Consider the following 12,887-nt stretch of genomic DNA (forward strand, 5'->3'; position numbering starts at 1 on the left):
TCCATCAGTCATGTGACCATACTCACTTCCTGTTTTCTGTCAGGTGAAGCCGGTGTGCGGAGGCTGGCTGTGTCTGGCTCCTGAGGGGACGGACTTTGACAACCCCATGCAGAGGTCCAGGGTACGGCCCGATCACAGATCTCAGATGTGAACACAGTTTCATGATTTTATTGGGGTTATTGTGAGTTTGTTTTGTCCTGATGTCAGAAATGGCAACGACGTTTCTTCGTCCTGTATGAAGACGGCAGTTTGAGCTTCGCTCTGGACGAACAGGTGAGAAACAGGAAGTAAAATATAATCGCACATACATGATACAGCCGAGTGCATCCCGCTCTGTATTAGCTGTATGAGCTGTATGTGGATCAGCAGCATGTTTAGGCCAGATGAACCACTCATTAACCACTCAGACTGTTTCTGTCACTCAGACTGTACACCCATCAGCCATAACATTATGACCACTGACAGGTGAAGTGAATAACATTATGGGGCTGTGTAGCTATAACATAGTGGAGCCTGTCACCTGCCAGGTACCACAGAAGAAGAGACCCAACAGATGTTTCAGCACACACTTTCTATTATAGACTGTATATAGGAAGGGGATGTAGCCAAGCCTCGTGTTGGACATATTTGTGTCACCATCTTGTTTTTTGTCTGTGAAGGTTCTCAGTCATCCAGGTCAGGGTAATTCTAAGCTTAATCCAAAAGGCAGCTGGACTTGTTCGAAGTTCTTGAAGACGTTTCACCTCTCATCCGAAAGGCTTCTTCAGTTCTAACTGACTGGTGGACGGAGCTAGAGATATGAGCCTCTGTAGGTCATTAGTATGCTCATAGATGTTAGCATTATTAGCTAGAAATATCAGGCTCTGTAGGTCATTAGTATGCTCATAGATGTTAGCATTATTAGCTAGAAATATCAGGCTCTGTAGGTCATTAGTATGCTCATAGATGTTAGCATTATTAGCTAGAAATATCAGCCTCTGTAGGTCATTAGTATGCTAATAGATGTTAGCATTATTAGCTAGAAATATCAGCCTCTGTAGGTCATTAGTATGCTAACAGATGTTAAAGGTCATTAGTATGCTAATAGATGTTAGCATTATTAGCTAGAAATATCAGCCTCTGTAGGTCATTAGTATGCTAATAGATGTTAGCATTATTAGCTAGAAATATCAGCCTCTGTAGGCCATTAGTACGCTAATAGATGTTAGCATTATTAGCTAGAAATATCAGCCTCTGTAGGTCATTAGTATGCTAATAGATGTTAGCATTATTAGCTAGAAATATCAGCCCCTGTAGGTCATTAGTATGCTAATAGATGTTAGCATTATTAGCTAGAAATATCAGCCCCTGTAGGTCATTAGTATGCTAATAGATGTTAGCATTATTAGCTAGAAATATCAGCCTCTGTAGGCCATTAGTACGCTAATAGATGTTAGCATTATTAGCTAGAAATATCAGCCTCTGTAGGTCATTAGTATCATAACAGATGTTAAAGGTCATTAGTATGCTAATAGATGTTAGCATTATTAGCTAGAAATATCAGCCTCTGTAGGCCATTAGTACGCTAATAGATGTTAGCATTATTAGCTAGAAATATCAGCCTCTGTAGGTCATTAGTATCATAACAGATGTTAAAGGTCATTAGTATGCTAATAGATGTTAGCATTATTAGCTAGAAATATCAGGCTCTGTAGGTCATTAGTATGCTAATAGATGTTAGCATTATTAGCTAGAAATATACGCCTCTGTAGGTCATTAGTATGCTAATAGATGTGTAATCAGGGTGAGTGGTTAGCCTGAGCTGTGAACCCAGTATCACTGAGAGTCGTTAGTACCCTCTGGTGTTGATGGGTCGTTAGACTCACATGGTCCTGAGTGTGAGCGTGATCTCAGCTGTTTGGGTGGAGAGTACAACACTGCATTGTCAGTGGGTGATAGGTGGTGTCTTAGGCCACCACCTCTGATAAGGGATGTTTTTCCAGCTTAACATAGATGGCTTCCTTCACACCTCTTTTGAACCAGCGGTCTTCTCTGGCCAGGATGTGAACCATGTGACATTTAAAAACATGTTTCTCTTCCTGTAGGCATGTCACAATAAGAGTCACATGTTATGTAATGTCTGCATGTCTCTGCAGAGTCAGAGTCAGTCATAGACTCAGTCTGATCACAGATTATTTATGATCAAACTGTCTCCACTGCATATAGTCGTTCTTTATAGTCGTTGGTAACAGGTGTGAACATGTAGCTCAGCGTTATATAAAGTATGCGATGAATCAGTTAACAGGTTACAGGGCTTTTAATTTGAAAATCAAACACTTTAAACTTGTTTCCTGTCTGTGGTCTTTGTAAACTCTAGAGAGTAAAATCTGAAAATAGTTACATCTGATTAATCCTGAAAAATCCTGATTTAATCTGATTAATCCTGATTTAATCTGATTAATCCTGATTTTTTGTGATTAATTCTGAGTGATTTATTCTGATGTTTCTGATGAATCCGGATTGATTTGTCCTGATTAATCCGTATTTATCCTGATTGATCCTGATCTAATCTGATTAATCCTGATTTTTGTGATTAATCTTGAGTGATTTATTCTGATGTTTCTGATGAATCCGGATTGATTTGTCCTGATTAATCCGTATTTATCCTGATTGATCCTGATCTAATCTGATTAATCCTGATTTTTGTGATTAATCTTGAGTGATTTATTCTGATGTTTCTGATGAATCCGGATTGATTTGTCCTGATTAATCCGTATTTATCCTGATTGATCCTGATCTAATCTGATTAATCCTGATCTAATCTGATTAATCCTGATTTTTGTGATTAATCCTGAGTGATTTATTCTGATGTTTCTGATGAATCCGGATTGATTTGTCCTGATTAATCCGTGTTTATCCTGATTGATCCTGATCTAATCTGATTAATCCCTATTTTTCTGATTTAATCTGATTAATCCTGATTGATCCTAATATTCCTGATTAATCAAGATTTTTCTGATTAATCCTGATTAATCCTCACCTTGTGGAGTCATGACAGAGACAGACAGAGTCTCAGTCTGCACTGGGCCGGAATGTGACTCACTCATGTGAGGATGGCCTGATAGGTTAACCTGTTTACATCAGCCAGAGTCACACCTGAGTCCTCTCTGAGCTGAACACTGAGGAGAGTCTGACAGGAAACATGAGGACGACTCGACCCCACCATGTCAGCACATGTGTGGATGTGTGTGTGTGTGTGTGTGTGTGTGTGTGTGTGTGTGTGTGTGTGTGTGTGTGTGTGTCTGTGCGTGTGTGTCAGCCTCAGTGATTCGGGAGGTGTGCTCACCTGAACATAGACACAAACAGTTATATAAAGAAGATGAACTTCAGTGATGACCTACAGGTGTTCAGACTGCGTTTACACCTGAAACCTGCTTGTTTCACACACACACACACACACACAGCTCGGTGTGTTTGTTTCACTTAGCTGATCATCTGATGACAGGCAGCAGATTCAGAGGATTCATCTTTAAACTCTGGATCTGTGGACAGACAGGATTTCATGTCTCCTTTTACAGCCTGTGCTCTTACAGGTAAACCTCTGCTCCATCAAACCTTGTTTCTGCAACAGTATATGTTTATATTTGAACCATTCTGTGCTGTTTGTTTCAGAGTCTGTACAGTCCATTCAGAGCTCAGATCCCCGTCACAGCCTCTCTGTAGAATGTGTTCAACACTAAACCTTCTTTTATTAAAGCTGAACCTCAGAGACCCTGAGGCCTGCTCCTGCAGGAGCTTCAGTCTGTGATGTGACAGTGTGAGGGTGTCACTCTGTTTCACTGCTGTGAGAGTGACAAAGAGGATTAAACCCTGCTGCCCCCCTGCGGTGCTCTGCAGCTCTGATACTCCAGCTGGCGTCTCGGACAAACAGCAGAATATTTAACTGATCAGAAACACGTCTTCACACCAGAAAGCTTCACATATAAAATCATCACTTCAGTATTTTTTACAGAAGCGTCGGTCGAGTGGAGACGTGGGCCAGCTCTGTGCCCCCCCCCCCCCTCAGAGGAGGACCAGGTCTCTGGACCGCCGGACGTCTGACAGCCTCATCACTGTGAGTCACCAGAGATAATACTATTCAAGTGTGTCGATTAAAGCTGCTTCAGGGAGCTTCTCACTGATGATGTCACATTAGATGAAAGGTACTGCAGCTCCCACAGCGCCCTCTATAGGCCACATACAGAGGGCACACTCTGTATCTACTGTAACTGAAAGATAACATGTACTATAACACACAGTGGTCTCACCTTTCATTCTTAATATTTACACCAACACATAAAAGTTCCATAAGAAATAAAAAAGCTTGTGTTTTTAGTTCAGTTAGCCTGACTGTGAGAAAAGTGTAACCACAGTTTTATGATGTAAATGTCTACAGCAGTGGCAGCGCTTCGGGTGCACGGGAGAAAATCAAATCTGGAAAACTCATGTCATCCACGATCATAATCCTCAGTTTAATGTGGGAAACGAACGCGTTTCGGCTCCATGCCGTCTTCAGCATACTGAGGAGAACAAAGGAAATGATTTATATGCCCAGGTGAGATGAGTGAAAGGAATGCGGGAGGTGTGTCCATACAAAGACAAAAAACATGGACAGACTTTTTACATAAAAATACATGGCAGAAAAACAAACACAGTTTCCCTGCTTCTACAGACACAGTCAGTATATAGATAGGGGGTATAATAATCCGTATTAACAAGGACAAGTAGCACAGATAATTGGTATAAATAATTATTAAGAGCTGCATGTCCCAGCCAAATAGAGAAATAGAAAAGAAAAAATATATATAAAATAAATATAGAGAGAACGTGATTACACAGGGGAACTTAATCTGCAGCCAAATATAAAGCTCCTTTAACAAGTGCAGTGAAAAGTAACAGACAAATGTCTGGCTAGTCTCTTCCCATGTTCTGACTTTGCCCAATGTAATGCTATGAGTCATCCATGATTCTGTGAGTGCCGGAGCATTTGTTTTTCTAAATGTCTCACACTCGTTTGATTAGTCAGTGATGATAGTCAGTGTGGACACTGTGGAGGTACCCCAAGTACTTGGGGGTGTACGTGGATAACAAAGTGGACTGGGTCATGAACACTGACGCCGTCTACAAGAAGGGCCTTAGCCGCCTCGACTTCCTGAGGAGGCTGAGGTCCTTTAACATCTGCAGGACGATGCCGAGGATGTTCTATGAGTCTGTGGTGGTGAGTGCTGTGCTGTGTGCTGGGGCAGCAGGCTGAGGGTCGCTGACGCCAACAGACTGAACAAAGTGATCCACAAGGCCGGTGACGCTGTGACGGTGGTGTCAGACGGGAGGATGCTGTCCAAGTTACTGGTTATCTTGGACAATGTCTCCCATCCAAAGACTCATTCCCCCATGATGCACCACAGAACGCCACAGGAAGTCATTCCTGCCTGTGGTCATCAGACTCTACAACTCCTCCCTCTGAGTGTCTGACACACAGACACCACTTCAAACTGTGCACTGAACTCTTGCTGTACATATAAGCTGGATGATTGTGCAATAATTAAACTGTTCGATGTTCATATAACACTGCACACACTGTTCATGTAAACAACTCTTATGTATAGAACTTTTTTGCATTGTAACTCTTCTTTTGTATCTAACTTTAGTTTTGCATTTAACTGTCTGTGCTTCTCTGTGTCAGAGCAACTGTAACGCCTGAATCTCCCCCAGGGATTAATAAAGTATTCCTGATTCTGATCATGTGTTTTTTACAGCCGGATTTATTCAACTTTAGAAAAGGCTGGATGGTCAAACTGCATGAAAATGAGCAGGTAAACTTCTTTACAGTCATTTATTTAATATGTTATTCTTAATATATTTAAAGTTTTTTATTTAAATTATTTTCATTTGTCGTCTGTTTCAGTGGAAGAAGTTTTGGTTTGTTCTGTCGACGGACAGTCTGAGGTTCTACAGGGACTCATTGGCTGAGGAGGTCGTTTCATATTACTGTTTTTTAGAATAAAAATGTTTGTGTGTAATTAAAATGTTGAAGTCTTTTTCTGTCTCTCTGTCAGGCTTCAGATCTTGAAGGAGAGATCGACCTGACAAAGTGTTTTAAGGTGTCAGTGTTTCAGGTTCAGAGGAACTTCGGCTTCCAGATCCACGTAAGAGAACAGCTCTGACACTAACTATTCAAACCTGTTTCTTCTGCTTCAACAGGAAGTGAGACTCCGCAAAGTGTCGTTACGCTGGCAGCTATGACTGCAGGGATCCGTAATAACTGGATCCAGGCTCTGATGAGAAACGTTCATCCAACCAACGCACCTGATGTCACCAGGTAACGTCACATGTAAACGCTCTTTTGGAAATGTGGCATGATTAAATATAAAAGATTAAACCTGTTATAATGTGGGTATAAAAATAGAAATGTATTCATTTTTAAATGTTTATTCTTTGAACTACAGTTTCATGATTTTATTATATTATCGACCACGCAAAGTTAAACTACTAAAAACATGGCCGCCTCAATCATTCAGAGCCAAATCTTTAAACCCGTTTCATCCAAAACTGTGATATCAACAAACTTTGTAAGTTTCAGCTGTTTGATCCCTGCTCCTCACGCTGATGTTAGTCTTTCATCTAAACATACCTGTCTCATGTGATGAACTGTTTACCTGGACACCTGCGCTCCTGCAGCTCACCAGAACCTGGGTCAGGAGCAGCAGGTTAACTTGGGTCAGGAGCAGCAGAGTAACCCAGGTCAGGAGCAGCAGGGTCACCTGGGTCAGGAGCAGCAGGGTAACCCTGATGAAGAGGAGCAGGGAGGAACCACGTTGGAGGATCTGCAGGCGGGGCTGAGCCTGACAAATCAGCAGCACCTGGAGGCTCAGCGTCTGATCGCACCCCTGCAGGAGAAACTGAGGGAGATGGAGGAGCTGCAGCTAAATGATATAGCAGGGAAAGGGGAGGAGTTTAAGGATGGCAAGGAGGAAGAGGAGGGACACCTGCCTCAGAGTTTGGAGGCAGCTAAGGTGAAGCTGACAGAGATTGAAACGCAGCACCACCAATCAGAGCGGACCTGTGAGGAGCTCCACACGCAAAACGCTGAGGTGAAGGAGGTGCAGAAACTTCACCGTCAATCAGCTGCAGAGGTGGAGCCTGACATGTGGGGGCGGAGTAACAGAAACAGAGCGCGAGACAGAGTTTTAGTCTTTGGTGAAGAAAAGATCCAGAAAGTGATGGACAGGACGGTGAAGAGGCTGAAAGCTTTGTGGAAGCTGGATGTGTGTTTGAGTGAAGAGGAGGAGTCGATGATGGGTCAGCTGAAGAGGGAGGAAGAGTTCTGGAGCTCTGTGCTTGGTGAACTTCAGCTTCACCAGGAGAAACCTGAAGAGGAGCTTCTCAGGGAGGTGACACAGATGCTGCTTGTAGGGCTTGGTCTAATTCCTGAAACAGACTCATGCATGGAGGAAGGCAGAGAGGATCTGACAGGTCTGGGTTTAATCTTGAAGACTGATCAAAGCAGGATATTTGGTTTCAGCAACAAATGTGAGATCAAACAGTTTAGAGTCTCCACACAAGTGAAATGGTCTTTGCTGAACCTCCTCTCCTTCTCCGTCAGCTCCTCCACACTCGACAGACTCCCGCTCACTGACTCCAGTCTCTCAGACCTCTGTGATCCTCCATGGTTTGGTTTCTTCCTCTCTGCATCCTCTGAAGCTCTGTTCTGCTGTCCTTTAAATCAGCTTCAGTCTAAATATGAAATAAATCTGCCCTCCTCTTCTTCTTCTTCTCTCTGTACAAACTGTGTCGAGCTGATGGAGGAAAACCAGGAGCTCAGAGCTAAACTGTCAAACAGAGAAGAAGAACAGACGAGTCAGACAGAAGAAGCTCACTCACAGGACACTGAGTTACAGATTCCACAGGAAACTGATGAACAGACAGCAGGAGGGGAGAAGTTTGAGGAAGAGTCTCCTTCACGTGATAAAGACGATGAAGACGATAAAGATGAGGAGAGAATCAAACAGGAAACAGACTAACAACCCGAGAAAAGAGATGAATCCTCCACAGAAAGAGACCTGAGCTGTGAGACAGAGGAAGTTTTACTGCTGAGAGGACGAGTGGAGGAGCTGGAGGAGCAGCTGTCCATCATGGAGGAGATGAGAGAAGGGTTTGATGGGAAACTGAGTTCTGTTCAGATGCAACATGAGAGAGAGATGGAGAAGCTGAAGGTGGGTGCTGCATCCCCTTAATGTACCATCATAGAAGCAAACAGATGTTCCTGTGGCATTCACCAGACAACTCTGAAACAGTAAACAAGTGTGTCCAAATTCTCTGTTCTGTCCCCAGGTCACCTGTGGGCGGGGTCTCACCTGCATGGAGGAGTCTCACCTGAAGGTGGTTGAGGAGCTGCAGCGTCGAGACCACCAGGAGATGGAGCGCTACCTGGTGGAGAGAGACAGACTGCTGGAGGAGGAGAGTGTTGCTACTGCAACCGGAGAGGAGTTCTAAGGAGGAACATTATGAGTCTTAGTTTTAGCCAAACAACCTCCAGGACTGACAAATGAAGCTGCAGTACCAACAGCTGCAGTTCCTCTGGTGTCCACTTGAGGCTGTCTCCAGCAGTGAGTCAGTCCCCATAGAGCCCCATGTTAAACTTTACAGCAGAAATAAACATGTTTACAGCCTGGTACAAAAAACAGTTTGGGTCTGTAACGAAGAGCCCATCGTTACTGGTGACTGACGGCTTGGTTGCCATGTAAATATTGCACACTGGGTTTGGTTAGAGGCACAGCTTAAATTATTAATGGCACTTGGCACTTTGATAGCGGTATTTGCACTTTATTAGCGATCTTTGCACAGTACATTTATTACATTGCATATTTGCACATTTCAGGATTAAACATTATTTATTGATTGTGTACAAACAGTATTTATCTACGTGTGAAGCCCATGATTGAGGTGGTCTTCCGGCGGGTGCTGGCTTGAGAGCGCTGCTCCGCCTAAAAGAGAGGGGAGTTAGAAAGCTCCGATGATGCTGTTCGTTTACGTTCATTAATAATTAACCAACGGTGACATGTGTTCCGTTTAGGGTGTGCAGTATGTTGTATGTGTTGATCGTGGTAATAAGTGTGTGTGCTAGTGCCTTAAATGTAGATTGATTTATAAGTTGTGTGATCACTCACCTGTCTTGTCCTGAGTCCGCTCCAGGGTGTTCGGGCCAAAAGATTCCCCGGGGAACAGACACCCAGATAAACATTCCGGGAGGGACCAAGGGATAAGATAGGCAGAGGGGAGGTGGAATAGTGTGGTGTATATTTATATTTATTGTAGATACAGGTAATGGGGTTTATTTGGTGTTAAATAGCAGTCTATGTTTATTGTTAATATTATGGATAGGGGTATAATGTATACCTATTTCGTCAGCTCATTTTCTTTATTCATACTATTTTGGAGAGCACCTCCAAATAGGTTGGTCCAATACAAGTCTACCGGTGGCACAGTATAAAAGGCGCCATACATCATCTGTCTGTGTTGCTGGTCATAGTTATGTTGGACCCGGTTAACCGCTGCTGTTTTTTTGTTGATGGCTGAATAAACATGTCTTTTGGTACACCTTACCACCGACTTGCTGTCATTTTCCACCCTGTGCACTGCATCATCCAGCCGCTGAACAGGTCATTCTAACAGGGTCTCTATAGCTCATTTCTCTCTTCATGACAACTGTACGGGGAGAATCTTTATACAGCTCACCTGTTTACATTATATTAAGGCTTAAAGTGATGCGTTGTTAGGGGCGTGGCCTCTTTGAGTGACAGGTGTACGGGGAGAATCTTTATACAGCTCACCTGTTTACATTATATTAAGGCTTAAAGTGATGCAGCATTAGTGTTAGATTCTTTGAATCATACTCAACAGTTTTTTGTAGGAGCCATAATGTGTGTTTTACCTGTGTTGATTATGTGTTACATTTCACTCCTTTTATGGGTTTATTATTATTTCGGGTAATTCGCACCTTGGCGGGGTGTCTCATTCTTTCTGTTTAGCTGTGTGGCAGGAAGCAGACAAAGAGCGTCAGTGGGTTAAGTATTTTCTGTTGAGTGTCATCGTCTTCGTTATCATAGTTTTCAAGTAACTGATTGCTTTTTAAAAAGGTAAAATTATTATTATTATTTGAAATTGTTTTTGGAATGAGTCACAGTCACAGTTAGAAGCTGGAAGCGGCCTTTTTACCATCTTGGACGCTACATGTTTAAACATGAAACATGATTTTAAAAGTAATTGATGGGACCACTGGTAGCTCACCTGTTGGAGTCTTCCAACATTATCTGACATTAAAACACAGGTATCTCACCGACGTGTTCAACCCATCAGTAACATGAATATTAGGTGTATGATCCTCATCCTTTTTTCTCTCCTCTCAGCGATCGAGGCGATAAAAAGCGCTCACCTTGTGGAGCTGCTGAGGGAGGAGCAGAGGAGACGTCAGTCAGAGAGCAGCTCAGGAAGCGCTGACGTGTACAGACGGCACAGGTATGCATGGACTCACCACAGACAGAGTCAGCACAGACACAGTTTAGAGATTACAATTTAGTGTGTGTGTGTGTGTGTGTGTGTGTGCATGTGTGTGTGTGCAGTGAGGAGCTGGCGTCCTGTCACTGGGAGCTGCATGTTCTCTCTCAGCAGTTCTCTCTCAGGTGTTTGGAGGTCGGCCATCTTGTTCAGACTCTGGAGGCAGAGAGGAAGTCTCTGTGTGTGTGTGTCAGCAGCAGAACCAGCACCTGAGGACCAGGAACCAGGTGACACACACACACACACACTGCTCATTTTATCCTCTTCTGTGTAGAACGTTTATTACAGGGTCCTTTTGAAAGCTGATGACGTGAATGAGGTGGTAAAGATGATAAACTCGATGTGATCAGGTGTGAAGTCTCCTCTTTGTGTTTTTGACTGGTCTGGAGTTGAGCGCTCACCTGGCTGCAGAGATCACCAGACTGTGTTCTCAGGTGAAGCAGGACGACCTGCTGCTCAGTCAGAGGAGGGACACGTATGAGATGGAGGTGGAGTTAAACTGTGGCGAGTAACAGAGTATGAGCAGTTAAAGGAGGAAACTCTTCAGTTTAAAGCAGTATATTTTTAACCTTTTTTCTGTAGAACATTACAAGCTCCCTGTTAACTCACATGTGACAGGAGTTTTCATGAGTGTGTATGTTGAAACAGTGTGTGTCTACCTCTTGTGTTCATGTTCTGTTATTGCAGTTATAACTGCAGTAAACATTTCATACAGTGAATCCACATCTGAATGGGAGGATGATCTCCTCTATGACAGTTTTGTTTTACTCATCTGCTTTAGGTTGGTCCTCTCTCCACCCAAACGGTCTCATCTCAGTGATACTTTATTTAAACTTTCTCTAAAGACATGAAGCTGATTGTCTGAAGTTTTTATTTCAGATCACACTGCGAGTGAAGGAGTCTGAGTTTCATTGTCTGAGGCAGGAGATCAGATCACCTCTTTGAAGGACGACCTGCAGGCGGCTCAGAGGGTGAGAATCACACAGCACAGGAAATAAACTAATGTAGGCAGCATCAGATCACCAGCTCCTGTGTCCTGTGAGGTAAAATCAGTGTTTTTATGAATGGAGTCTGGTGTGTGTGCAGAGAGCGTCTGTTTGTGGTTAAAACAATCATCTTCCTCTGTAACAAAAAGGTCTATCTCTGTAGGGATCCTTTCTGTCATGTTGTCACACACTTAGAATAACAATCTGAGCCTGTCAGTGGAAACAACAAGAACTTTTAGTGGACTTTCTTAACCCTCTTGTAATTGCCCCAAAGGATTACATTACAACATTACAGCTGCAGAAACGTACCAGAACAAAAACAGTGTGAACATATGTGAACATGTTTGAACTTGAGACTCAGTTTCTATAAAACCAGTATAAAACTACTTTAAAGAGGAAGAAGTTATTCAAACAAAATAACTTTATGTCCTCAAATGTCCACATATTCAGCCTACAGGATCACATCCTGCTGACAATATAAAACTTTATTAAAAGGGTTCTAAAACATTAAACTGCAGAAAAAGGAGACAAATAATGACCCATTCCTCTCCCCATACATGATGTGACAGGATCAGAGGAACGCCACAAAGAAATACAAAGAAATGATCACTGATCTGAGCATCATGCGGGCCAAAACTGAGCGAGAGACGGGCGAACTAAGAGAAAACCTGAGGCTGGCTCACTGCGCTCTGGACCACACCAACAACATGACATCACTATGACATGATCATCTAGTTTTACCCTTCACACATATATTTAAAAAACAATGTCCTAGAAAGTCTTACAAACAATCTCACTTCACACTCCAGAATAATAATATTTGTATTTGTATAGTTAATAATGTCTGTCTTCTGTTTTATGTCCGTCTGTTATTATGAACCTGTGAAACTACAAGTATTTTAATATTTGTATCAAATATCAGACACATTGATTATGTGCATCCTTTTTGTTATTACAGTGCTTTAATGAAAAGTGTACAGCGACGGTTTCCTCACGTTTTTTAATTTTCATCTCTGTTGTTAAACTGCTTAAATATTTTTTATAAATTAAATCTTTTAAACTGAAGTTATTTTCTAGGACGCAGTAAAAAATATTCAGGCAGTCTTTAGTTCTCAATGAATACTTCAAAATAAAAACCCTAATTAACGTGATGTGTGGGAATGTTGTGTAATTCCAGCAGAGTTTATGACATTCAGAAAGATTTTAATGGAAAATAAAACGGCAACAATGGAAGAAAAAGGAAGTAATAAATATGGACATCTTAACTGTATAAACTCTGTGGGGATCAGCTGTAAACATGGCTGACCTCAGTTTATAGATAAAAGTATA

General features: G+C 42.4%; 1 protein-coding gene across 4 annotated transcripts; it reads left to right on the top strand.

The window, feature by feature from the left end:
• Positions 1-81: 81 nt before the first annotated feature.
• On the top strand, positions 82-12,689 carry LOC138608295 (involucrin-like). 4 transcript variants are annotated; one of them, XM_069680852.1, is made up of 11 exons: positions 82-273; positions 3,992-4,093; positions 5,775-5,831; positions 5,924-5,992; positions 6,220-6,337; positions 6,697-8,231; positions 8,350-8,624; positions 10,425-10,533; positions 10,638-10,799; positions 11,452-11,543; positions 12,128-12,689. In XM_069680852.1, exons 5-6 carry the CDS (start codon positions 6,328-6,330, stop codon positions 8,037-8,039), a joined length of 1,353 nt encoding a protein of 450 aa, XP_069536953.1. In that variant the 5' UTR covers positions 82-273; positions 3,992-4,093; positions 5,775-5,831; positions 5,924-5,992; positions 6,220-6,327; the 3' UTR covers positions 8,040-8,231; positions 8,350-8,624; positions 10,425-10,533; positions 10,638-10,799; positions 11,452-11,543; positions 12,128-12,689. The 4 variants fall into 4 exon arrangements, with proteins under 4 accessions (XP_069536953.1, XP_069536951.1, XP_069536952.1 ...); XM_069680850.1 differs by having other exon boundaries at positions 5,924-6,337; XM_069680851.1 differs by having other exon boundaries at positions 5,775-6,337.
• Positions 12,690-12,887: the final 198 nt, after the last annotated feature.

The sequence above is a fragment of the Semicossyphus pulcher genome, unplaced genomic scaffold (assembly GCF_022749685.1).
Source record: "Semicossyphus pulcher isolate SPU_LCO1_2020_fin unplaced genomic scaffold, fSemPul1.0.p SCAF_48, whole genome shotgun sequence".
In the NCBI taxonomy this organism is placed as follows: domain Eukaryota; kingdom Metazoa; phylum Chordata; class Actinopteri; order Labriformes; family Labridae; genus Semicossyphus; species Semicossyphus pulcher.